The sequence below is a fragment of the Scatophagus argus genome, chromosome 5, assembly GCF_020382885.2.
Source record: "Scatophagus argus isolate fScaArg1 chromosome 5, fScaArg1.pri, whole genome shotgun sequence".
NCBI classification, from domain to species: Eukaryota; Metazoa; Chordata; class Actinopteri; family Scatophagidae; genus Scatophagus; species Scatophagus argus.
Genome location: NC_058497.1, coordinates 22,691,434 through 22,717,822, shown reverse-complemented (window position 1 = coordinate 22,717,822; position 26,389 = coordinate 22,691,434). Strand labels below are relative to the sequence as shown.

The window sequence follows — 26,389 nt, the reverse complement described above, 5'->3', positions numbered from 1 at the left end:
GTGCTCTTCAAATGCTGCAGTGGCCTAGTTTTCAATCAAGGCTGCAGTCTGTAATTGTGATGCTTAAGGTTGGTGAGCACCGAAAGCCTTCAATTCATAATCCAGTACTTTTTAAAATCAAATTTCCAATATTGTAGACCGACAGCATAGATGCATTTTACTGGGCCTCTTGGTGTTCATGTACATTCAGTATATACTATACATGTTTTTAATCAGAGTATTTCTGTTAGAGACTTGACAGCTGGAGTTTAGTGGTAGCTTTTACAAACCTGACTGCATGGAGGTGAGCTGTTTGTCTGTGTGACAGGTCACGCTGTTCTCAGACGTTTGTCTTGCTTCACAGCAAGCGTGAGAGCATAACAGCAGCTGCTGCGTAGATTTTAAAAAGCCATAAACCCTCTGAAGCCCACGAGGGGAAGATAATCATTTAATGATATTCATTAAACTTTGTGCTTAGCGATCAACAATTAAGTAACACACAACATTAAAAAAATGAAAAAGTTAATGTATTCTGTGAAAACTTTCACTGGAGTCCTGCTGATTGATTTGAAAATATGACCATCTCCTGTGTTAAGAATCACAGAAGGCTCTGAAGGTGGTCATTGTCAACAAGCTTTCATTTATTTTTATGTCTGACTTCTAATCCCACCACTGACATCCAAACATATCCTGCTTCAGATGGAAGCAGTGCCTCTAAATCAAACCCTACAAACAGCTGGTTATTAGGCAGCACCATCATATGTTAGCAGTCAGTAGTGCACGTCAGTGTAACAGAGCCAGAATTAAAGCAAGAAATAAAGTTTCATTTGTGAGTAACTGTACACATGGGACAGGTACAAAGAGTATTTAATGAGTTCTCCTCTCAAACTGACACATCTACACTAAGGATAAAGAGATGTTTGTATATTTAAAATACATCATGTCTGTTTTTATCATTCAAGCTTTTACCCAACAAGTGTGTGCCTAAGGGCCCGCTTGATGCTGACTGAGTGCCTCAACTCTAATGTTTACATTCTTGCATAGCCAGTTAATTCTTCTCCTCTTATTTCGGCTGAGCATGAATGACTTTTCCCAGCTGCTTGATGAGTTTTGCCAATGTCTCCATGTCATGGTTCCCCCTTTCCAGCAGCTCATAGCGGAGACTGGAGATGTCCTGCTTGATCTCTTTCAGTTCACCTTTGGGTGGGAGTGAATGAAACAGCATCAAATGAGGCTTCGTAACTCGTGATTCGGACATGAGAAACACTGTATCCAGATGACCTGCTCAACTCACCTTCGTTCACTTCATCATTTTCTTTATCTCTCTGGGCTTTTAAGATGTACCTTTTGATGAGGCGATTCATTACCTTCTGCCATAAAGAATAGAAGATTAAAGAGTCCTAAAACGTCAGAGTAAGAAGAGAAAGGAAGAGCAGCTGCCAATTTATTTCAGTTAGCATGTCTGATTATAGGCTACACTTTATGTATTTGTCTGACATCAATTCTTATGTGTATATACAGCAAGTCACCCTCTGAGAACCTTAATGTGGTGAGATATGAGGTACTTGAATAAGTTAAACGTTGCATGTTTTATGTTCACATCACTGTATATAAAACTTTAGTGGGAGAAGACAATTTGCTCTCAGCTCAGTTATTAACAGAGTTATTGGTACTGAAAGCTGCTTTACTTGGTGATGGCTTGGACAAAGTGATGTTTCCACATTCAGATCCTCCTTTTGCCTCAACTGAGATTAGAAAAAAGAAAAAAAAGAGAAGAAGTGCTGTTAATACTTAAATTAAAAGATGCTTTTAATGGATGCACATAAACCTGCAACTTTTAAATGTGACACAAGAGGGCCCTGTAGACAATATCAAAGAATATAATGCAGGCAAACCATATCAGAAGTCTGTGTGTTTTCTAGCCTTTTTTAAGAAAATGAATTTGATTGATAGTTCCCCCTGGCATATGATTAGCTGATACCTCACCCTGTTAAGCTCCATCCTGTCATTTGAAATTTCTTTGCTTTTACTTTGAGGCACGTCCCACAGAAATTCCCTTATCCCCAGCAAGAGGGAAATGACAGATGTGGGGCTGGGTATGAGGTTGAAGGGCACAGGCAGTGTGCCACCATGCTCAAAATATGAGAACCAGAGCTTAGCTCTGGCAAACTTCCACTCAACATCAGCATCATCCTGCAGCAACAGAGAGGACAGAGGACACAGCAATGAGGTGGTGGAAACATTTGATAAGCAGCAGGTGAATATTCAGAGAGTTAATAACTAAGCTAAACTTAACTAAACTTCTCCATCAAATATACAATATTATTGTGTGAACTTAAGTCTGCAGTAAATCCATCCATCCATCCATTTTCTATACCGCTTATCCGTCAGGGTCGCGGGGGAGCTGGAGCCTATCCCAGCTGACTACGGGCGAGAGACGGGGTTCACCCTGGACTGGTCGCCAGTCAATCGAAAGGCCAACACACAAAGACAAACAACCACACACTCTCACACTCACACCTAGGGGCAATTTAGAGTAGACAATTAACCTAATGTGCATGTTTTTGGTATTGTGGGAGGAAGCCGGAGAACCCAGAGAAAACCCACGCAGGCACAGGGAGAACATGCAAACTCCACATAGAAGGGCCCAGACCGGGATTCGAACCTGGAACCCTCTTGCTACGAGGTGACAGTGCTAACCACTGCACCACCGTGCCACCCTGCAGTAAATCATAACATTATTGAATCAAATTTTTCTAGAAGAACATTATTATTGTCATCGCTGACAGCATACAAGACACAAAACTCAGGATAAAAGTTTTAGAAATGTGGATGGTTAGAACGTACCTCAATTTCTTGGAAGGAGCTGTTGAACATGGCAATGAGCATATTCAGCAAGACAATCACCATGATGATGTTGTAGACCCCATAAAGAACATAGCCAATATTCTCAATGAACTTATGGTCGATGTTAATGACGACTGATTTCACTTCTGACAAGCCAAAGATGGCCCAAAATAAGGTTTTAAAACTCTCTTCGAGCCTGGAGAAACAGAAAGATAGGAGTTGAACTAGTGTAGTGTAGACATTTTTTAAATTTTTATCAGACAAACTACAGTCTGTAGCAACACTCACGTTGTAAAGGCATTGTTGTGTTTGGCTCCAAGGTAGTACGAGTACAGATTGAACATTCCCACCATGAAAGCCACAAAAACTGTAATGAAAATCACCATGAACTTAAATATATCTTTTACGGTTCTTCCCAGAGAGATCTGCAAAGGCCCGAAGCTCTCATTGGCAGGCAGAATGTATGCGATACGAGAGAAACTCAGCACAACCGCAATTGCATAGAGGCCTTCAGAAATAAGCTGCGGGTCTGAGGGCATCCAGTTGATTCGAGCTGAAAATAAACAGATGGGACAGCAAACTTTCACCCCATTTAGCTCAACACCTGCGTACAGAATCTGTACAAGTAACACTGTAAACAATATCAACACTTACCCAGCTGGAAATACTGTATCTCAGAGGGCAAGGTTATGTTGGACAGATCAGCATAGTGCTTGTCAACATAACACTGAGCCGAATATGCATGCCAGAAAGCCATTAATCTGGCGATGAAAGAGGTCATAAAAATGGCCAAAATACTAAAGTCAAGAAGGTTCCAGGGTTCTGAGATGTACTCCCGGATGTCCTGCGACCAAATATCTTTACATTCTTCCCAGATCTTCCCTGTAGGGGAAAAAAAATTACATTTGGTCGACAGCCACACTGTTTTTCTTGCAAATGAAATAATGTCTAATATGATTTGATGTAAAAACATGATAAATATGGCATGAACTGATAGTCAAATCACACAGGACTTAGTAATGCTGTATGTCACCTTGACTTTTCTATCTTTGGAAAGTCATTACCAGTCTGATTTACTGTGGTATATGCGATAAGACTGCATAATTATATATTCAGGCAATTTTCTAGCATGATGGATGTGTGGGGATTTAATATCCTTGACCCCGCACACACCTGCATAAGTGCTGTAAGTGTGGGAGCTTGATTTCAACTATGTGAAGTAGACAAGACTCAATGTCGGAAGGGGGAGGAATGTTATTAACACGATGAAAAGATATAGTAACAAAGGAAGAGATTTAACAGCTAATTGTGGTTGTATACAAGAGTGTGGGCTGAATATGGGTTTATACTCGTGACCTATGACCCAGGATATGATGAGAATCTCCATCCAGGTGAAACGGGTGGTCTTCATACGAAACAGTTGTGAGGGATGATCGTGTGTGGTCATGTTAGGCAGCAGCAATGTTCCTCCAAACCGATCTGCTGCGTTCAGGACCAGTAGGCAAAGGAATATCATAAAGGAAGCTGCGTGGGCCACAAACTTCAGGAAAGGCCCGCACATGAGTTTCCCTAACTGTCAGGGAATGGCAAACAGAACAAAACATTATTTTATATGAATAGTCTCTGACAGAACATCCTCTTTGCACGCAGAAGAGGATTAATCAAAATGTAAGACCAAAACACTAAACCTTCTTCAGTATAACCATAGCATTAGGCAGCAGTATGTAAACAAGTCCAACATTCACTCTCAATTTAGCTCTGTTAAAAGTGTTAAAAATGTTTCCCAAAGGAAAAACCAAAACAATATAGGCAGAATATTAACTTAGCTATTAAGAACAATGTCTTTTCATAACTAACCTTACTTGATGGTGCTATCCAGTACATAAAGGCCAGGACAGGCAACCCAGCAGCTACACCAAGGACAAGAAGGATTTTAACTGCTGTGGTTTGCTGACGTAGTCCAGACAAGTTCTCATACCAGATGGAGAGGAGTTGCTGCTGGCAGTTTGGATGTGCCACAAACTGCTCCATTGGCAGTGAGTGTGTTTAGTGTGTGTGTGTGTGTGTGTGTGTGAGAGAGAGAGAGAGAGAGACAGAGAAAGGGTGAGGGGTTATTTGAGGAAACATGAGTGTGGAAAAATACAAGCTTGAATATAATATCAAGAGCATCAGTATTAATCCTAGAAATTAATGTGCTTTTCTCACATGCTTACCTTTTTAACTTCATATTTTATTGCAAGTTTTAACCTGATAAGGTTTTGTCTGTTGAAGTTTTCAGAGCTCTGACACGATTCAGTGTCCCCGTTTAAGACGGCCTTCACTTCCTCTGTGTTTCGACACAAATCCAGAAGTCCCACCACAAAGTCTTTACACTGCATGGACAGTTTGTTGTAATCATTCTGTTACAGACAAAGACAACATACATAATGTGTTATCCTTTTACTTTTATGAATCACTAATAGCACCAAAACAATAACAAACCCTGTCATCTTCTTAAATATGTTACCTTGAACTCCTTCTCAGTGTTGGCCAGAACTGCAAGTTCATTGCCCAACTCCAGAGCCGCCATCACCGGGTCTTCATTGGAAAGGGACAGATACGCTGGACTAGCCAGACCTTTGTACGCATTGATACGGGACTGTGAATGACTAAATGAGTCATGTCTCTGCTGCTCGCTGCAGATCCTGCACTGGCAGAAGTAGTCATGGGGCTGCTCTATACGGGCCCCCTTCGTAAGAAGTATGTGCACGATTTCATACTCATGGCACTGGGAGGCCAGGATGATGGGCGTGATGTCGTGAGAGAAATGTGTGCCATCCTCATCATAAGCAAAGAAGTCATCGTGTGACTCCGCCTGGCTGGGACTGTTGGTCAGCCTCCGACCATCTCCAAAGGCCTGATGACTCAGTATGGCCTCCACGATACGGACGTAGCCTTTACTTATGGCTAACAGCAAAGCATCTCCTATCCTAGCAAGGTTTTTCTTCCTAAGCAGGAGCTTAGTCACCTCTAAATGCTCACTGGCAACTGCCAGCTGAAGTGCATTCTGGCCCATGTAGTTCACGCAGTTGACGTTGAGATCTGGCAGCTCCTCTAGCATCCGCCTCACTTCAGGAATGTTGCCATATTCTGCAGCATCTAAGAAAAGCTCCTCTGTCATGGAAAGGCAGGAGGTGGACTGAGCATGAGACAGGTAACCAGTTCCACGTAAGGCTTGTGTCCTTGGTTTGGCCATGGCCCGCCGCATTGTCGGAGCTCTCCTTTAATTGACCCACCTAAACACAAATGAACATATTTGATTTCTTCTCCTTCTCTCTTCTTCTATATTTCCAAAAAAAGGCCTTGGGAATGAGACAGCAGTGACCTAAGAAGTGAGTGGACAACAGGGTGCAATGGACAGCTGCTCTCAGCTGAATTAAAACTCTCACTATGTGTGTGATGCCACCCACAGACTCATCATCTGCTCGCCTGTATTCATGGCCTGGCACTGTCTGTCCACTCATCTCCATCCGCCTCATACTTGGCCAAATATATTTTACATTTCTGGCATATTATACAGCAAGTGTTATAGTCAGTCCAGAGGTAAACTTTTATTCACTGCTTCACGTATATGTTAAATCCATTCATTACACTATGACCACACTACCATATGACAGTGAATATTTGTAATACTAATTATGTTTTATGTCATTGTCAGATGACTAAATCCACTTTCTGTTCAGTAATTACATTAGAATAATGTGGTTATCCCAGGAGCTAATTGCTTCGGCACAGATGATGATAGATAGATAACAATGTCCACTCGTTCAATCATAATTAGCACTGATAAGATTTTTTTCAGAAGTGAACACCCTGATGAGCACACACACAGCACACAGTTCTATACAGAATTTGTTCTAAGTCAGACTGAATTCATCAGCTTATTCATCTTTGGCATCAAGTCTGTATCAGCTGAGACACGATCAAATGAAAATGGTGTCAGAGAAGCCGCAATAATCACAACTATAAAGGAACAGTTAGGGAATTAGGAATGAATATGATATACAAAACACTTCTTACACTTTGTAGGTAAAGCTTACTGCTCCGTGTGGATTTACCTGTCTGGATTTCTGAGAACGCCTTGTTGTTTTTGTTCTGCTGCTCTTCTTCAGCATGTCAGGCAACAGCTCTTACGGGAGATGAATAAGCAAGAAATGAAATAAATAAATAAATAAAATAGCAAACATGGCTACACAAAAACATTGGTATGGCATGATTACTGGCAGTAACATCACTATTTTGAAGATGCGCTGTATAACATTCCTCTAACGCCATTAGGTGATCTGTCTACATGTGCATGATATTAACATTCCTAGTAAAAATAAAATAAAATAAAAATGTTCTGTTAGCCTGCCTTAACATGACCACAAGACATCAGTGTATACATGACAAGCAGAGGCACAATAAGAGATTTGAAAAATGGGACACTGCAGGATGAGATTAATGAGTAATTCTGATGGTCCTTTAAGGTACATCGTGAGGTTTTTTTCCATACAAGCCTTAACACAAACCGACATTTCCCTCTTGTTGTTTTGAAAGTAAAGAATTTCATTATTTTCGATGTGTACCTTAATTGTTTCACAGCAACATTAAAAAGTCTAAATCGTCCACTCACCTGTCAGATCTGAAGGCTTACGTCCCAAATGACTTCACTTTGTCTAAAGGTCGTTACGACCCCAAACCCACGTCCAAAGGCGACCGTCTGCAGCTCGTGAAGCTTCTGCCTGACTCGGGTCAGTCTGCTGACCACCTGTCTCACTCTCACCCTGTGTCCCACCTTGGATCCTGACGCCGACGGTTTTGCCTGTCCACGCCCAGTGGGCGGTTTTGCAGCAGCTTCAAATGTGTTTTATAACAGAATATTGGCATATTATAATTTATTGTACACAGCTTGGCCCTGTTTTGGAGATCATAATTTATTTTCCTTAACCGTGACTGGTAAGCCCAGAGCAAGATAGCCTATTAAAACACTTTATCAGACCAAGAGTGGACTTAAACACATCAGAACTGCATTCATCTTACTGGTTGTGCCATAAACAGGCAGAAGCAAAGGGATTATTTTCTCAAAAACTGTGTGTCAATGTGCAGGCTGCAGACGCACCACCTCTAATGGTCTATATGGTGCCTGACACACTGAAAACAGATTTGATGCAGTGAACCATAGTTCATAGGTGCGCATAAATAATCTATAAAAAGCAGATTTTCCTAAATCCTCTTAACGCACGGTGCCATCAAATGTAACAGATAATAACGGCACACCTTTATATTTAATGAAAGCAATCATGCCCGAGCAGACATAAGCCACGCAAAAACAACTACCGGCATGTGCACACTTCAAAATAAAGGTGTATATGAACCAAAGTTCTTTGTAGGTTATTTATACATTTCATTAACATGCAGTAAGTTAGACCTACATGTAAGTAGAGGACATGACTGAAAATATGTTTAAGCTAAGTATGTTTTCTGTATTTATTAGGCCCACCGATTTCACAGTATTTACAGTAGGCCTACACTGACTTTAGCTATATGCCAATTTACATACAATTGGACAGAAAACGTATAAATATATAATCATCTTGGACAATGTTCACTAAAGCCAGATAAAAAAAAACTTGATCCAGCACCTAATAGCATTACTCTTTGTAACTATCCCATTAATTCTTTCCCTTAAATCGTCTGTTTTTATTTCGATTGTGCTTATTTAGCTCCGTGTTTTCAACTAGGCTATACTCTGTTGATCAGTGCAGTACATTACGACACTTCCAGGTGTACGTGAAGGCTGCATGCGTGTATTGAGCCCCGAGCCCTCTGCTGGACATGGTGGGAATAACCTCCGCGGTCCCCGTTGTCAAGGAACTGCGTCCTCGGTTGCTATCATGGAGGACTGTACACAGACTCAGGTGAAATCGACAGCTTAGCCGGAGTGTTTATTTCTTTTTTTTTAAAAAAAAAACGACCTAAGGGCCTTTCGTTCCTCCAGGGAAGGTGCTGCGATGTGGATCGGAACATTTCGAGCACACCTTTGCCCTGAAAATGGCTGAACGAATTTGAATGACTGGCGGTTGACTTTAGCTAAACGGGACCCCAAAGCAGCCGAGTTAGCAGCTAATGTTAGCAGTTTTGCTGGGAGCTGAACCTCTATGTCTGCACGGTGTCAGCCAGAAATAGGAGCGTCGGAGGATGCAAGTTCTTCAAGACAACTTCTACTACCACGCGTATCCTTTAAACGTTTATTTATATTGTAGAGCCATAGAAATGTGTATTACGCGCCCCCCTCCCAGCTGAGTTAAAGCAAGTGAAGAGAAACTGTTCGATTAACCGTTGACACTGTGAGTCACCCGTATGTAACCAGCCTGTGTAACTCATGAGAACATAAATATGTTTTTTTCCCCCTCTTAAGTCAAAAGTTCCATTCAGGTGACATACTATATCTGCACACTGCCGTGAAAGTGCTCTCCTTAGCTGTTCACTTCCAGAAAGTCGAGGCTGGGAGCTGATGGAGGCCTCGAAGATGAGAGACAACTTTTGGTCGAAGAGCAGAGGTTGTGCAGAGCCCGAGCTCGCAAGTTTTCCCAGGAAACCAACCGGCGCAGAAAGTCAGTTTTGGTGTCCAACAACCACGCATTGTTGTTTTATATTTGAACCACTACTGAGGTCCTCTCAGTTCAAACTACCGTCCACATTCTGCAGCACACAGATGATGCATTTCTTTGTATAAAAGCATCGTTTTCAGTTCCCTCTTGGAAATCAACGCTGCTTTGCTGGTGCAGGCTACAGTATGCACTTCCTGGACAGACAGCGTGTGATTCCATACATGCACGGATGGTGCTGACAGGCTTGCAGTCTAGACCTGGAAATAGATCTGTTAGCCCTGAGGATAACTGTGAGCCAGAACAGGGACTGAAGTGTCACTTCTCAGACAGCTAAAGCTGGTAGCAGTAGCCTGATATTGCCAGTACTGTAGCCTCGTATTCACACACAGGTATTAATGAGCACCTGAATTTGTATTTCCATAATTATCAGCAGAGGCAAGCTTTTTTAACCTATTAAAAAATAACAGTAATGCTGAACTTGATTCACCTTGCTGATGATATTATTGGCTTCCTCTGTGAACCCAGTCGTGAGTGTGCTAGCTTTAATTTATTAATGACTATGTTGACAACATATCTCAAAGATCAGACTCAGGTTTCTGTATGAAAACCATAGCAAGTCTACATTTAATCAGTTAAAATGTCTCTCAGGCTTAAGCTGTGCCCTTCTGCATGTCTCAGGGCTCTGGAGGAAAGACGGACGCAGTGGGACGTGCAGGAGCAACGGCTGAGGCAGAACATCCTCCAGCAACGCAGGCAGCGAGTGCTGGATGCGACTGAGCGCTTCCAAAGAGCCCATCTACCTCCTTCTCAGAGATGCAGACAATGTTAGTGACGTGTCTGACTTATTCCACTTAGAGCAGCAGAGTCTTGACACATTTCAGTTGGTTTGTAAGTTCTCCTTTATGTGTTTTAGCTTTTAGAAGAAACGTACCAAATATTGAAGATGCACTGCATCAGATTCAAGGAACGCTGAGTTCATACTGTCAGGAGTCCTCTTTCTTGTCCAGCAACTCTAACATTAGCAGGTAAAAAGTCTGATTAATAATTAGATCATTCTCATGTGACTGACTTGTGTCCTATACGCCTCTATCCACTGCTGATGGATTAAAATCTCATACTGTTACTCAAATTTTGGTGATATTTCTGTTCAGAATTTTAGACTTGCAGTACATTTAGTGTGTGTGGTCCTTTTTAATTGCTGGAGAAGTCATACATTTTATTTATATTTCCCTTAAAGAAGCTGCAGTCCCTCTCCTAAGCCTCCCACAGTTTGTAAATCCTCCCACCGCCAAGCACTTTCTGCTGTTGAGGCCTACTCCAAACTGCTGCAGGAGCAGAGTATGACTCTCTTCAGCAACAGTCAACACAGTGAAAAGACACAAGAGAAGCAACAGGACCACAGTCCACAGGTATTACTTCATTCATGTGTCCAGGAAATAAAATGTTTTGCTGGCATTCTCACATCTCACAAAGATTTTATGTAATTTCATCCTTCCCCATTGTGCTATAGTGGTGCTTTATGTTATAAGCTGTTTTGTCTCACACACATACACACACACACACACACACACTCCATTAAAACAGTACTGCTGTTACCCCATGCTATGACCTGCCCTAAAACCAGTCTGCGGTTTGTCAAACAGTCTTAACTGTTGATCATGTTAAGCGCTAGCTTGTACGCGGCCCTTCCCGTCTTATTAGATTTTAGAAACTGCCAAAACATTAAAGATGACAGCAGAGTCTTTTTGGAGCTTTTTGAAGAGAAGTCAGGCTGTTTTAAAATGGCAAGAATGTGTGAAGACACAGGGGAAATGAAATCACGGGCTCACTCTTAACTTTTTGTGATTCACTTTTAAACAAAAGTCAGTCATGTCTGCCCGTGAGCAGCATGAAGACACAAAACTGTGATCAAAAATTTAAGCTTACACACACATCCACCTGTTACAGAAAGTCATTATTCATTTGAGTTGTGTTTGAGGGAAACATCCGGCTCTTAAGCTCCTAAATGCTCCATTATGTCCAGCAGCCAGTTACTAACTGTGTCTGTCTGCGGTTTGGTGCTGAGCCGGTAGCAAACACTGGGTTTTTGAAGCTTGTTCTCTGATAGCAGCTGCCAGCTGTGACCGAAAATGAGCAATAAGAGGAGTAGGAGTGAAACCAAAACAGCAAATTTGCGAGTTGGCCAGCTGAACAATGAGCTGAAATTAACTATGCAGCGCCTTCCAGCCAAGAGGAGCTGCGGATTCAGATGATAATTCTTTGTAGATTTATCACAGCAGGCGACCCCTTTCACATTGACACGTTGTTTTCACATTGTCCTCTGATGCAATTTTATCCAGAAAAATATCAATTTTAACCACTTTAATCATCCATCTGTCCATCCAGGTGTTTCCTACACTTAGTCTGCCATTCTCGTATTTTCTTGCAAACTGCATAATCACACCATATGTTCCTACTACAGGATGATATAGTGAATATGGGGACACTGTTTAAGAGTAAAAACTGGGGTGGGCTCATTGATCAGCTTAAGCATTGGACATACTGACATATTATTTTTAATTGTCTCATTTGTATCTCATCCTTCACAAGTAGGCCTCTAGGGGGCAGCAGTGTGACACAAGCCTATTCCTGCACAAGCTGCACAAAGACTAGCTAGCTTCAGCACCCTCTAGTGAAACGTGTTGAGAAAAATTCTCCCTCAGTGATGCAGACCACAAACTACAGATGCTTTTTAGTGTGGGACTTGGATTGAAATGCTTGAACAGCTCTCAAAAAGTATTCATATTTGCATGAAATGCCAAATTCCTATTTGGAATATTAGTGTAATCCCCCTCTCACACCTGACCTGTGCATATTACACACAGACTAATCTGGTAGTGTTTCAAAGAAGAAGAAAGTCACACCAAACCACTTTCACATATGTGTCCAGTTTGAGCAGTTGTCTTTCCTTAATTATCTCTCATGGTGGGCTGTTAGCACGGTCAGTCATGTTTATATTCCATGTTCAACACAGCAAACAAGGTGTCACATTTTACGGTGAAGTTAATTTATGTTAACTTCACCGGTTAGTCCGGTTAGTCAGTTAGTCCCCACTGTGCTATTTCAACTTTGTTAACCAACTTTGTCATAAATTGCACATTTTATGTCAGACACCTGGTTTAAAATAGCCCAAGAAAGTGAAGTGGGAATTCACAGCCACTCTGAAACCTGCTGTTGACCGGTTGGTTTCCAGCTCTGTTTTTCCTAAGTGGACCTTTTTGCAACAACTTGTTTGCGCTTTACAGCCCAGCAAATGAGCAAGATGCCTACATACTCACTTTTGTTGCTTTTGTATATTAGGTGATAGAATTTTCATCATGAACTCAAATGTTATAGACAAGAAATACATATAGTTCTTATCACATTTGAGAAATAATTTCTGAAAAGTTAAGTTTCAAAACTTTGTTTTGTGAGATTCAAGTGTTGGTCTTTTGCTCACTCTTCTGATCTCTCGCTCTCAAATAAAAACATATTTTATTTTAGCTACTTTGCATAAATCAGATTATTTTTTTCTACTCATCATCTTTCTTTCGCTCCCATATTTCAGGACATCCACCTGTCTGACTGCTGTAATTCTGAAAGTCTTTCAAGTAAGGACAGTTTGGAGAATGAGGACCCCAACCACAGCACAAAACATCTACTGTGCTCCCCTTCATCATTCTTGCTTGACTCAGAGAAGCTCCAGCCTGACCTGAGAAAGCAAAGTGATTTGTGTCCAACATCAGGCCTGACTTCTCTCTCAGCGGTGCTTCTTCTTGGTGATAACTCACCCCAATCAAGAAAACTGCATGGAACTGAGCAGAAAGAACAAGAGAACACTGAGGTGCCTAACAATAAGAAACACTCTTCTATAGCTTCTTGGGGGTTCACATCTCTTGAGAAAACACCTAAAACAGAGACATGGCCTGCTCCTCACAACTGTAATTTACTAAGTCTTTGTGAACTTATTAGTACAGATCCAGAACACTTTGACGTAAGTGACAACATTGTGACAAATGGAGTTACTCTTGGAAATACAGCACTTCTGTCTTCATGTCCTAAACAAGAACCTCTGTTGGATCTCAGGCAGCAGAGGGTCTGTGATGACATACAATTAAAACAGCCTTCAGCTACAGAAATACTTTTGCCTTCCAAAAATGGCGACAGCAAAGACAGCATGTTTGGGGTTCCCCCAAAGCCAAATATAGTCTTAAATGATAGCACAACAGAAAACGCCTCACAAGAAGGAACCCTTCAGGGAGCAGAAAAAGAAGTCCACAACCTGTCATCAGAGAAAGAGCCTAGTGCTTCCATGAATAACCTCAATAAGGTTTCAAACTCAGAGCTCAAAACTGAGAAGCCCCTTAATACAGCATCAGTGCAACACGCATGCTGGTCTAACATTCAATCAGACTCTCTTAAGTGCTTTAAACATCCTGAGGAAGAAGTACAAAAACTGCCTGTTTCAGTGGGAACATCTCATTCAGTATGTGAAGTCACATTCATTAAAGGAATCCTTAAAAAGCAGTCCAAATATATGTCAGGAGATACCACATGTGTGCATGGTTCAGGACATTGGATTTTTGCAAAGCAAGTAGCTTTAGCAATCAGAGATAGTGTTGAATTGACCAGGTCAAAAACTAAAGAGGTGGAGGCCAAAAACGCTGTGAAAAAGAAGCTACGGTGGTTTGATGAGGAATACGTGGAGAAAGACGACAAAAAACAGGACATGATGAAACAGATGGAAAACAAGTCTTCCAAACTTGGTCAGTCAAGTAACAACTCACAGGACCACCAGCTAAGTCTCACTACAGTCTCAGGGGCATCCAAGCCTGGACCCAGCATGACCCCTCCAGCCTCCACTGGTTATCAATTTACAAAGCAGGCGTGGGCAGATGTTGGGGTTCAAGTCAGCTTGCCCCAGGAACAAGCAGACGAGGTCAAGGTGCCTTGGAGCAGCACCAGGACGGTTGGCCCCAAGGTCCCTCGGAGAGAGCGATCTGCCAGAGCTGGAGCGGCTCCTGTTTCTTCGCGAACCAGAAGGGGCACTGTCATGCGACCTCAATCTGCCACTGCGGTGAGTCACATTGCCAAAACCCAAGGGAAGATCATAGTGCCCCGCCCACCTCCGAGGATGGAGTCGGTGGAGGAAAAGACGTACATCTCTAAGACTCCATATGGTGTGGATCAAAGGAGTGTCAGCTGTAAACAATCTCTCACTGTAGAGCAGGCCCTGCACAAGGCCAACTCGGAAGGCTTTTTCCCTCCTTACATGCGTCATGTAATCAGAATGGATAATTCTGTCATGTACGCACCTCCGCTACCCTCGTACTCCTGTCCCGACTTAGAGGGCAACTTAAAGGGCACGCCTGGCTCAGGTCATCAGGGAACCCGGGGTTGCAGTGGAAGAAGAGGGCCGGTGTACAATGAAAAAGGCCTCTGTTTGGATTGCACTCCAACAGATGAGGAGATCTCACAGCTCTGGCATGGTGTCCGCAGTGCGTTAGCCACCAAGGACGGTAATGTATATTTTGGCTGACACAGCCCCCTCACACAGCTTAGGCCTGGTTTGTGTGTCCAGAGACGTGTCAGTTAGATTTTCATGCAGTTTCTCCCGAGTTTATTGGCTTCTAAAGTTAGCTATCAAACTACAGTACTGTATACTGATCTCTTTTCTGCTTTTTCCTTAACATGAAGTTACAATCACGGTGACCCATTGACTCTGTCCTTTTGTCTGTATCTGTCCTCATGTAAGGAAAACGCAGCGAATGAGCTTCATGTTGTTTTTGTGACTGCCAATTTTGTGATTCGCTGCCAAGTTGTATAAGATGCCTAAGAGATCCTTTTTCACTGAAAGACAAATTTTTATGATTTGCATCAATATGACATGCTCTCTGGCGCCTGGTGTTTACCGCTATTTATGTATTAATGACTTACTGAAATTGATCCACATAATTGCAGACATTTCCATCATTTTATGTTTTGATAGTGAAAACTCGTTGAAGATGTGAATTCTTGGACTGAAAAAAAGGAATCCAGTTATATCTGGAAAAAAAGACCTTATTGACCCTAAAAGGTTTCTGCCTCACCATGGCCCATTGTCCGCCTTGCCTCAATACTGAGCCAATCCGTCCCATGTTGTCATCAAGAGTGATAGTCTCATCAGCTCGGTCAAAGCCAGCACAGGAGTGAGTAGCTTCTCTCTCACCCCTTCTGCTGGTGAGACTGAATGTTGGATCTGAACCAGTTTTTTCCAGTGTGCCATCAAATCTCAAACTATAAAAAATGTACCTTTTGTGTAACTTCTGCATTCGAGCTTCTGCATGCATTTGCACACTATAGTTTAAAGAGTGCAGCTGTACAGATCTGCACAATATAGAGAAAATATTCAATACAACACCAGATATTGCAGAGCACAGTGCTATAAAAGTGATATCTTTTCTTGCATATTGCAAGTTAGGTCAAAAAACAAAACAGCTTTCAAGTCTGTTTTCTCAGTTTTGCTAACCTTGGAATCCACGGTTTGCCTCCGCGATATTACAGCTATCTTTTAATGTTTTTGTTTTGCTCTATTTATTGAGTAAGACTTGGTGTGAAGGGGGGAAGTCATTGTTCTCGGTTGTCTCTTGAGTTGTCTTTACAGCAAGTTGAAGATGGAAGCTTTTTTACCATGGATCTCCATGGGGGGCCACAGGGGATCACTACATGCCAGATAACAATATTTGTTGTTTTTATTTTATTTCAGTGGATCTTTCAGCAAAAACCAAACTCAGAAGGCAGGCCCTGGAAAGTGGGCGAGTCATGAGGAAACCCGGTGTGGAGCAGAGCAGACAGCCTCTTGGCTCAGGGAACAGAAGGTTTCCTCAGCCCTCTCAGGTACATGCATGCATTTGCCCTGTGGGGAGGAAGACTGACAATAATTACTCAAGATCAGTAAATGGGTGTGTGTTTGAACTTGTTGAATCAGTTTTGTAGTCCCTTTCATGCTGTTCTTGGTGTTGGTAAAACTGCCTAGATGTCACGATTTATGCCTCTTAAGACAAGACTTTCCGGATGGACTTGGAGCTGTCATTGTTGTCTAAAAAAATAAGCACTGGTGCATTATGTTTTTTTTTACAACATGCTCTACTTCTTATTGTGCTTTATGCCAATCACCTAGAATTTTTGCAGTGTACTATAAGCTACATAAATAATATTTTAAGGTTAATCTCAGACTTAAATGTCTTAACATGTTTTGATTTTGTTATCCAACAAAACAGACCTCAGAGCCAGTCAGACCGTTTTCCAGCACTTACAACACGACCTTTCCGGATGAAGGTATTGTGTTCACTGTGTGTCTGTGTTTAAGTGTCTGTAAGTGTTACAACAAACTTTTAATTTCTATAAACAGCAAGATTACAAAATGTTTGTCCTGAGTCATGTTCAACATTTCATAAGATTTCTGTCTGCATGTATATTATTTAATGTATAGCCCAAAAGAAGCCAAAGTCTGTAGGAGTAATGTGAAAATAAAACGAATATTCTGCACCAGTGAGAGAATACATGCCTGTGAAGTGGCTTTTCCTGTGCTCTCAGGTTTGGAGAGTGCAGCCCAGTTACACCTGGCTGAAGTACATGCTGAAGGCCTAGTGGAAGAAAGGCGTATTGTGGCTGCCATGGAAACAGGCCAAGCACAGAGACCTGGAGCGGTGCAGCAGCGCAGCCAACAGCAGGGACTCACCACCATTTCCTTGGAAGAGCAGAAAATCCTCCTCTCTCTAGACAGGCTAAACCACCAGCTGTTCTGTGAGCACTTTGCTAAGGCCAGAAATCATCGACTAGATTGTGACCTGAGTTTAACAGAAATATATGTATAGTATATATACATATAGTATTAATATGTTGTCATTTTAATAACCACTCCTGTCTGCTACTGTTTGCAGCTGTGCGAGAACATGTGGGGGTTCATGGTGGCACGAGTGGGCCTGTACTTCTTGATGGACCATCTGTAAGTATGAATTTTTAAGGGATTCATTGCTTGGCTCAGCACATAAGGTGCCTGTTAAACATGTTTTATCAATTATTTTTTTCCACTGTTTACAGACAAGGGAAGTAAAATACACAAACCATCACAAGCAGCGTGCATCCTCAGCTAACAACCGCTCTCGATACCAGAAGAAAGTCTGACTTTAAGCATGCGGGGTCCACAGTGGTCTTCACTCCCATTCCTGTCCTGCGTCATACTGTCTAACCAAACACTTCACTACCCTGTAAAATGGGTTTGGTCTCCTTAAACACTAAATATGCCGACTGGAATAACTTAAAGATCTCACAGATCAGAAGAAGCAATGGCCTGGCGAGACAAAAAAAACCAAAAAGACATCAGCAAAAGACCCATCAGAAAGTTGGTAGGTTGAAATTAGTTTTGTTGTATTTTCCCCGTCTGCATGAACAACAAATCCTAAGTGCCTATGAACATTACACTGGCTTCAATTCATTTTCGTTTCACAAATGGAAAAACAGACCCTTCTTATAATTAAAACAGGACTAGAACTGACTGCAAAATGTAGATTTGTATGGAATTGTTTTTTTATTTTCAAATCCTGTCTTACTCTGTATTTATTTTACATAGTAATTTGATTGAAACTATGTGGTTGTTAAATTGAATAAAGCTTGTTGTCCTGATAAACTGACTTGGTGCAGAGTGTGTGGCAGCATTAATATTTACGTAGGGATGCGTAGCACAGTCAGTAGATGGGTAGAGGAGCAGAAATGGTTTATGGGGAGAGTGTCGTAACATTGAAGGTGTGTGTGTCTGCCTTTGATGGCTGCAGAAAGGATGATTATGTCTTGTGCAGTAGACTCGACCTACTGGCTCAACAAGGTGAGCTTCTGCCAGAGGGCTTCCAGCTTTCTGTTGCAAGTGCGCCTACCCCTGAACTTTGTTCTTGCTTTAGGTCCCATTTCATTGAATAATATCCCTGAATTAAAGTAACACCAATACACTGGAGCCTCTATTTATTTTATTTTAGTCATCAAAATGATGAATGAAGAGGGTATTAAATGTTTCTTTGCCTCTGGTGCCAAAAAAATAGATGCATCAGGGAGAAAAGCTGTGTGGTTATTATTGATGTGAGTTGAGTTGCTCCTCCTTCACCAGCATGTCTGGTTTTGCCCTTCAGTCAGCCTGTTGGGACTTGTTTCAAGAGGTGGAGGAAGCCCGAGCTCATTTGAAGAGTAAGACTCCTTTCTGTGATGAAACTCTACCGTGTTATGGTGGTGTGCATGCATACAGTCTTGAGTGTTTCAGCGAGAAACTGTAAACACTGATTTGACTGTGGGGTCTTACTGCCATGTAGAGTCATGCACCAGCTCCTTGTTATCTTACACCAAAACTTTGAACAGAGACAAAAAGAGAAAATATTCTCTGATGCCTGCAGCAGCAGGAGCCCTTTGACGAGTTGTGCGCCAAGAGATACTCGAAAGGACAAAGATGTCTGCTGTGGTTATTTGAGGAGGGACGTCAGTGTCACTTCTAAGCGGATAGAGCACAAGGTCATTAGAGAGGAAAAACACTGACACTTAATCCGGATAGGTCAGTGCTGATATTTAGATTTTTATTTCCAATAGAAACAACCAGAAGATCAGTCTTTAATCTCTGCCTCTCTTCTAATCCACTGCACTTCAGAACAGTGTGCTGTGTTCATAGGGATGAACAATATTAAAGTTAAATCAGTTGCATCAGTGGGTGATTAAACCTGAATGTACATAAATACAGCAGCAAAGTCGTGGACATTGAGTCTGATCAAACTCTCAGAAGTACAGAAAACTGTACTGCAGCTCTCAGAATCTGTACCCTTTGGCCTACTACCATTAATGTTCAGAGTCATTACACCGTACAATAGTGAGCTTAATGACATTTAAGCCCTAACAAGCACAACACCCAGAAATTCAACAAGAAAGCGCAAGAGAGTTGAAAATAGGGGAGGACATTTCCACACATGCAAGTTCAAGCATGTGCTTTGGTCGCTTGTGAAGCTTAATCTCACAAGTATTTTGTCATGTTTTGTTACAGTCCATTCAACATGCTGTGAATGAGTGTCCTTGGCTCAGTTTCTGTAAGACTGAGTAACTCGTTGGATGCATGTAAAAACATCAAAACAGACTGGATATTTAGGTCACAGCTATTGACACTAATATTGCATATGAAAACAATACTGAAATGAATCTCAGCTCTTTAAAAACTGGTTGGTTCGTTATTGCAATGTACACTTTGTGTATTTATAAAGATAATACAAAGAATACAGTGGGGTGAACCAAAATCAATTTATTACTCATGACAAAACACTAAAAGCTAACATAAAACACCTTTTTGTGTTGTGAATTCAGAATGTGTGTGTGTGTGGGGGGGGGGGGGGGGGGACTAAGTCTGTCTGCTTATTATAATTTATGTACTTGCTACTGAAGACTGTAGGGGGCACACAAGCTCCCATCTGCCCATCTGTTTGTAGCAACACCATGCGTCACTACATCCGATAATAACAGCAGTCCAAAGCGTTTTTTTAAACAGGGAGGACTGATATAGCCGTCCTGTCTGTGTGAAATGGAACCCAGGACGTCTTTTCTGCTGATATTCCACAGCATCCAACCAAACCCCAGTGAGACCGAGCCGCTTCAGAAGGATGAAGAGATATTGACCAAAAGTAACCAGACTCTGCCAAGTGGGTGGTCCCAACAGGGCTGCCGGGGGGCACTGCAGTCCATCTCTTTAATGTGTCTGAGTGCGTTACAATGATGTGAAAATGACCACTACACCCAAACAATGGACATCTCTGAACCGGCAGCTTGTGTGCACAGAATGTGTCATTCACAAATCTAAATATGTGGTATTGTGATACAGTCAGTAAGTATTGCACAGAAAGTTTTCAGACAGCTGTGCTGTGAATTATATGAGGCTTTAATTCACCTTGAATGAAAACATTCAAAAATGACAGATGAATATTCCAATGAAACAGTCAAATTTATATATACAAGACTGAAAATAAATAAAATGAAGATTGGTGAAAGGAAAGTACACAATGATTCCCATATTTGCTGGAAGTCATAATATTAGACTTGCATACTGAGCAGACAAATAATTTGTCTTGCTCATCTTTAATGTTTAAAAGTTCCCGAAGTTTAGAAAAAAAATTTATATATATATACAGAGTCAGCCAAAAATTATGTATATACACATCAGGAAAAGAAAAACATGCATAAATATGTAATTTGTTCTATACATATAGATACCTCTTTTGAAGTTTGATCAATTGTACGATTTTTTCCCAACAGATATACCTCACCTCAGATAGACCCATACCTATATATATATATATGTATATGAACAAACTAAACTTGAGCTGTGCATCTGTTTAGCAGCATTTTGCGTATGTGATCTGTTTACTGGGGCTTTACAGTGTTTGGGGGTGTTTAATAGGGCTTCATAATCATTCATTCATTCAGGGGATGTATGGGAAAAAGAGTGGAAACAGAGCCTCTGTATCCAAAGAGAGTGGATCTTGACAAAATGATTTCTCAGTGGAAGAGGGGCCTCATTAGCATAACAATTGTGGGAACTGCATGGATCTACTTTTCATGAGAACTGTAAAAAAAAAAACAAAAAAAAAAGAGAGAGAGAGAGAGAGTACAATTACGCATACTGGTGAGAGAAAGTGTCGTGAATTATTGTTAAAATCATTTGATTGTTTGGTTGTGAAGATAATAAAAACAATTAAGGAAAAAAAATATTAACTTAAATTTTCAAAATGAATTAAAAAAATCAAATAGAAATTGAAGCAATTACAAAATCTTTTTGCATCTATGCTTCCAAAGTTAAGTTAGTATTGTTGGACAAATTATGAAACTTCCACATGTATTGTACTTGTTCTGTTTACTTATGCTGAGACTAGCACATTTTGGGTGTCAAAATGGGTGCCATAATTCATTATTGTTCAAGTGGCCCCCAACTGGAAAATTTGGGATCAGCAGGGGTCCTTGCAGTATTCATGTGGTTGCCAACAAAATAAGGAAGGCCTTAATTCAGCAATTGTTTCTCAGATGATCTAATTAATATGTAATTAAGGATGATCAGTTGCTTCATCGATTATAAAATAAATCAGGACAAAAGCCACCAGGTCTGAAACAGGAGTCAAGGTCCTGCCAAATGGAGGTTGAGGTAAGAATGTTTTTAACAATAAAATTATACAATTTAGGTTCTTTTAGTTCAGAATCATTCAACTGAAGTTCGTGTTTTGGTGTGGAAAAAAAAAAGAAAAAGAAAAAGTTTTTCCCTACTTTGGAGTCCCCAAGAACTTCTCGGGCCCCTGGGCTACACCGACTGTACCTTTAAACACTCTTGTCCCAATTAGAGCCAAGCTCCGCCCCTGGAGCAGACGTCCCATGAGTCATAAAGTTTGATGTCCTGCCCAAACTTCAGACCCGTCTGGAGCAAAAGTTTTTTTTTTTCTGGAAAGTGAGCAGCGGTGATTTGTTCCACGAATTACGAATCTTTCTTATAAGAATATTCACTAACAACTTCAGCTCGGCCGAACCGAAGCGCAGAAAGGTGGGACTCCTGTATGCGAGCGTTTGTTGTGTTTTTTCGTCTGTTTTGGCTGCGTTTGCGTTTTTTGGTTTTTTTTGGAAAGTTGGGGCCGGACGACAACATAGATTCCAGTGTGAGGTAGATATGCGCTTTGTTACATACACAAGTATGCCCGCAAGAAACAACAGGAAAACGTTGTCTTCCACTGCTGATTTCGACAGCTAACACCCTTTGGAAGAAAATAAAGCGCTCGACTGTTAAACTTTAGAATGACTCGGGATACCTTTCACTGAGTGCCGTCGATATTTCCTGTTTTCCTGCTGTGTGAAGAAAGAAAAAAAAAAGTTTGGGATTGACTCAAACTTTTCTTTTGTGAGTTTCTGAAAGCGACATTTTGGGACACATAAAGTTCGCAGACTGTTTTGGGACAATGGATCCGAGCCAACATAACCCTCCTGCCGGACACCAAATCGTCCATGTACGGGGCGACTCTGAGACCGACCTGGAGGCGCTTTTTAACGCCGTGATGAACCCGAAAAACACTATCGTTCCCCCTTCCGTACCTATGAGGATGAGGAAGCTGCCAGACTCCTTCTTCAAACCTCCAGAACCAAAGTCCCATTCCAGACAAGTAAGCCCGCCCTGTCTCTCTCTGTCTCTCCCTCTGCCCCTTCCCAGAAATCACGATTACAGCAGGCCCATCTTGTGGGGGCTCAGGCCTGCAGTACGTGACTGCTGCAGTCAGTTCATTTATCCTGCTTTGTAGTTTAGGATATCACCACTGTGCCTTGGGACATTTGTAGTCAACATCCTGACATGTGGGATACAATAAAACAATAAATAAATCTGCCCTAAAAATGTCAATTTACTCGCTGTTTTCTCTTACACAATGTGTCACAAGATTTGATTATAAAACTATCAACAAGTTAATAATACTTGGAAAAAAAAATCACTGCAGAAAAAAAAGCTCATGGGGCCTGTGTTTGAAAGTTATAAAGTAACCGGAATATCCTTAAATCCATTTGTTTGGCCTTAGCGATAATCTTATTTCTGAGGGAAAAAGTGCGTCTGCATAAGATTGGGAATATTATTGCACTTAAAATGAGTTGCCAGATTGGCTGAACCTGCACAGGACTGGTGAAGTTGCACAGACTACGTATGGATGTTTTGGTTAGATCCATGGATGTGTGTTTATGTATGGGTAGCAGTCATGTGGGAATAATCAAAGGGAGTCTCCAAAACAAAGTGTTTGGTAATGATGACAGGCAGTTAAAACTCATCCTACTGTTGAATTTGTCCTATTTACCTCCCGTCCCCACCGTCCCCCCCACAACTGTTGCTTGTGGGCTCTGTGGAGCTTTGTCATCAGTGCGCATGCGTTGTTTAGCTGCGCTCCAGTCCATCCGACCGACAAAAGGCCTTGGCCCCCCCAGCGCGAACATGAACAAAACATGCGTCCACATACACACGAAAAGAACTTCCTAACATACACGTGAAGTGATTATAATGTATGAGAAGTGGCTGAAGTGTTAAATCAGTGCAATGTGTGTAACCTGAAGTTACTAATCACTAATACTCAATGGTGCGTTTACAGTAGTACTTCGTAGCAGTAGTTGGATTGTAAACTGAAGTACACTGTAGCATTTTTAATTCCAAATGTAATATTTGTCTCCATAACAACATAGCATGAAACTTGGTCAAATTAAGGGGGATTAAGGAAAATCCCAGTCTTTCAAAAGATGTTATTTTAATTATTCATATTGCTTCTCTTCCAACCACATGACAGGCCAGCACTGATGCTGGGAGCGGCGGAGCGCTCACACCCCACCATGTCCGTGCACACTCGTCCCCGGCCTCGCTGCAGCTGGGACCCGTTTCTAGTGGCTCCATGTCTAGCATGGCCCCAGCAGGTGCCTCCCCTCAACATCTCCGTCAGTCTTCTTATGAGATTCCTGATGACGTGCCCCTGCCCCCAGGGTGGGAGATGGCCAAGACCGCCTCTGGCCAGAGGTACTTCCTCAAGTAAGTATGCTGGCAACAAGTGTCAACACCATTTTGTAACTATAGAAACGTCTGAACATGGAAATTTTATATGTGGTTGTGAAATGTGTTTTGGAAAAAGAATGGTTGTAAGAAAATAGTCAGCAATATACCTCAGTGATATCCACCACCTAACTAATTTGACCCTATTATGAAAAACTTGTCTTCCTTTATTTAACCAAACAGTATTACTCCTGGCTTTTTATCATAGTTCAGAGTGCAGGATGTCCCACCATCAACACGGTTATATTCAAAGGGGTCAAAACTTATGTTGCATACACTACAAATAATACTTGAGTATTTCTTTGAGTTTCAGCAGCAATGCAGTTGAATGTGCAGCTTATGAAGCATTTCGAGCACATGTTGAAAACTTGTTTTAATATTTTTAGAGAAGAAGAGAAAATTTTGTCTTCCAGTAATGACCAAGACAAGTCCACGTCAGCCGAGAAGTGGTCTTCAAGATCAGACTCTCACACTACAGCTCTGTGCAGTGTACGTTATGCTGACAATAATTTGCAAATCCGCTCCAGTGAACAGGAGTGACCAGTGTGTTCAGAAAGAGACAATTGCAGTAGTTAAATTGTAGGTTATTAAATTTGGTGGCCTCTGCAAACAAGAGAAGTCTTTTGAGGTGCTGCAGCTCCATGTAGTGTTCTTTTTGTTGGGCTCAGGTTTCAGTAGAAACAATGGAGCATTGTAGCTGCCCCAGACGGCACAGGACAGACAGCCATGCAAAGCTCATCTGCTAACCAGCAGATCTATTCTTCGTTAATGATCCCAGTGTTTTAAACAGTAGGCAGCAGGTATGTCGGAGCCCGTTAGGCCCATCACACAGATTCTCAGTAACTTTTTGAACTGTGACAGTTTTCTTTTTCTTCTCTGTCACTTATGTATGTATGAGTTGTTAATGCCTTCATTCTCTGTAGTTCTGTAGTGAAAAATATGGATTGAATTATTCATAAAAGTGACGTCCTGGTCAACGATTTATGTCAAGATAATCTGCCCATTGTTAAATGTTCCAGTGGCTCAGCAGATCATGTTTAGAGATGATTTGACATTGAAAGACACCATTCCTACTCCTATTAAATGCAAACATTGTCAGTTGTAGCAAATATTACTTTCTGACATGGGGTTTGAACAAACACGATGGCCTCAAATTTACTCGGATCAAAAAAGAGCTTTCAGTACCAGATGTTTTAAGGTCTCACATCTGGAGAACATCTGGCCCGTTTTGAGGACGCTCTTCTAAAATTGTACAAAAAGACTGGGGGGTAGGAGAGACAGACAGACGGAGAGAGAGACTCCCAGAATCTCTGCAGTTGTTTAGAAGCAGACTGAGCTAATGCCCCTCCAGATAACGAAGCAGTTTTGTCAACTAAATTGGGTTTTCCATACTAAACTTTAATCTTGTAGAACTTCTAGTCCAAACATTTGTTGCACTATTAAGTTTTCTTGCTGTTTGTAGGGATGCGTCAATTATTTGTAATTGAAACTGTAATTTTTTTTCCTTCTTATATAACAGTTGCATAATTGTCACAGTTTGAGCTGAGACTTTTCTGCTGCTTTTACATTAAACAAAACAGGACCGCTAATAGATAAAAAAAAATATGTTGATTCATATAAGAAGCAAAATCTACGTCTTTGCATCTCTGAGACGAGCTTTGATACAAAACAAACTAATACACAAAAGGTTGTAGAGAGAAACTTTCCTAAAACACATCTTCAGTCTTTTCTACTCACCCAGCTTGAAAAAGGAAAGTATATGCAGTGGTCCTTAAAATGGCTGATAAATGATGAGCATGTTTTATCACTATGCAAAAAGATCAACTTCTTAATCCTGCCGTTAAACTCTGGATTGTTTTCAAATAAATGGCAAACTATTTATAGAAAATAAAGATCTTAGATTATATTCTCAGAACCGTAGCATCTTGCTGTCTACATACAAGCTAAACTGATGTAAACTCAGGGCTTGGAAAAACAGTTCAGTAGTTCATATTGTACTGCTGGAGCTGGAGTAGATGTGTAGTACACAGTGTTTGTGTTCAAGCAAGGAGGACTCGAGCAGCTATCTTCCATACACCACACATCAAAGTGCAGATATTTGATCTGGAGTGCAGGCGGCCTCAGCAGAGCTGCTGGAAAAGACACTCCCCTATTTATAAACAGGGGTTGTCTGACCGAGATGTGTTGCAGAAAGAGTGAAGCAGAGCGAGAGAGAGTGAGCGTGGGTGGGTGGCTGGATGGTGGGGGTGGGGAGTCCGTCACCGGCCGGCAGAGCCGAGCAGAGAGTGGGGGGCTCGCATTTCGCTCA

General features: G+C 41.5%; 3 protein-coding genes across 6 annotated transcripts in view; 2 read left to right on the top strand and 1 right to left on the bottom strand.

The window, feature by feature from the left end:
• Positions 1 to 636: 636 nt before the first annotated feature.
• trpc6b (transient receptor potential cation channel, subfamily C, member 6b) lies at positions 637 to 7,961 on the bottom strand. Of its 2 annotated transcripts, none has more exons than XM_046389732.1 (13): positions 7,481 to 7,961; positions 6,924 to 6,994; positions 5,333 to 6,101; positions 5,040 to 5,225; positions 4,684 to 4,848; positions 4,183 to 4,399; positions 3,481 to 3,708; positions 3,115 to 3,379; positions 2,827 to 3,022; positions 1,966 to 2,172; positions 1,668 to 1,724; positions 1,274 to 1,379; positions 637 to 1,176 (listed from the first exon to the last, which is right to left on the bottom strand). In XM_046389732.1, the coding sequence occupies exons 3-13, from the start codon at positions 6,071 to 6,073 to the stop codon at positions 1,043 to 1,045; spliced, it is 2,502 nt and encodes an 833-aa protein (XP_046245688.1). In that variant the 5' UTR covers positions 6,074 to 6,101; positions 6,924 to 6,994; positions 7,481 to 7,961; the 3' UTR covers positions 637 to 1,042. The 2 variants fall into 2 exon arrangements, with proteins under 2 accessions (XP_046245688.1, XP_046245689.1); XM_046389733.1 differs by having other exon boundaries at positions 1,274 to 1,349.
• A 694-nt stretch (positions 7,962 to 8,655) lies between these two features.
• Positions 8,656 to 18,144, top strand: cep126 (centrosomal protein 126). Of its 3 annotated transcripts, XM_046389726.1 has the most exons (12): positions 8,656 to 9,080; positions 9,342 to 9,461; positions 10,137 to 10,282; positions 10,372 to 10,483; positions 10,696 to 10,867; positions 13,045 to 13,211; positions 13,248 to 14,995; positions 16,222 to 16,352; positions 16,736 to 16,793; positions 17,052 to 17,261; positions 17,399 to 17,463; positions 17,559 to 18,144. In XM_046389726.1, exons 1-12 carry the CDS (start codon positions 9,046 to 9,048, stop codon positions 17,640 to 17,642), a joined length of 3,048 nt encoding a protein of 1,015 aa, XP_046245682.1. In that variant the 5' UTR covers positions 8,656 to 9,045; the 3' UTR covers positions 17,643 to 18,144. The 3 variants fall into 3 exon arrangements, with proteins under 3 accessions (XP_046245682.1, XP_046245681.1, XP_046245680.1); XM_046389725.1 differs by having other exon boundaries at positions 13,045 to 14,995; positions 16,234 to 16,352; XM_046389724.1 differs by having other exon boundaries at positions 8,657 to 9,080; positions 13,045 to 14,995.
• A 3,761-nt stretch (positions 18,145 to 21,905) lies between these two features.
• yap1 (Yes1 associated transcriptional regulator) overlaps positions 21,906 to 26,389 on the top strand; it is a 23,925-nt gene continuing 19,441 nt past the window's right edge. The window contains exons 1-2 of the mRNA XM_046389723.1: positions 21,906 to 22,669; positions 23,825 to 24,060. Coding sequence (XP_046245679.1) covers positions 22,469 to 22,669; positions 23,825 to 24,060 — 437 coding nt within the window. The 5' untranslated portion in view covers positions 21,906 to 22,468. The remainder of the gene's footprint in view (positions 22,670 to 23,824; positions 24,061 to 26,389) is intronic.

Bases quoted from the DNA above. Each gene is read 5' to 3' on its own strand.
- trpc6b (XM_046389732.1), bottom strand. From the start codon at position 6,073: ATGCGGCGGGCCATGGCCAAACCAAGGACACAAGCCTTACGTGGAACT. The intron at 4,849-5,039 runs GTAAGCATGTGA...CCAATGGAGCAG, and splicing joins TAAAATATGAAGTTAAAAAG to TTTGTGGCACATCCAAACTG. The intron at 1,177-1,273 runs GTGAGTTGAGCA...TCCCACCCAAAG, and splicing joins AAATGATGAAGTGAACGAAG to GTGAACTGAAAGAGATCAAG.
- cep126 (XM_046389724.1), top strand. From the start codon at position 9,046: ATGCAAGTTCTTCAAGACAACTTCTACTACCACGC. The intron at 9,462-10,136 runs GTCAGTTTTGGT...TGCATGTCTCAG, and splicing joins GAAACCAACCGGCGCAGAAA to GGCTCTGGAGGAAAGACGGA. The intron at 17,262-17,398 runs GTGAGCACTTTG...TACTGTTTGCAG, and splicing joins GCTAAACCACCAGCTGTTCT to CTGTGCGAGAACATGTGGGG.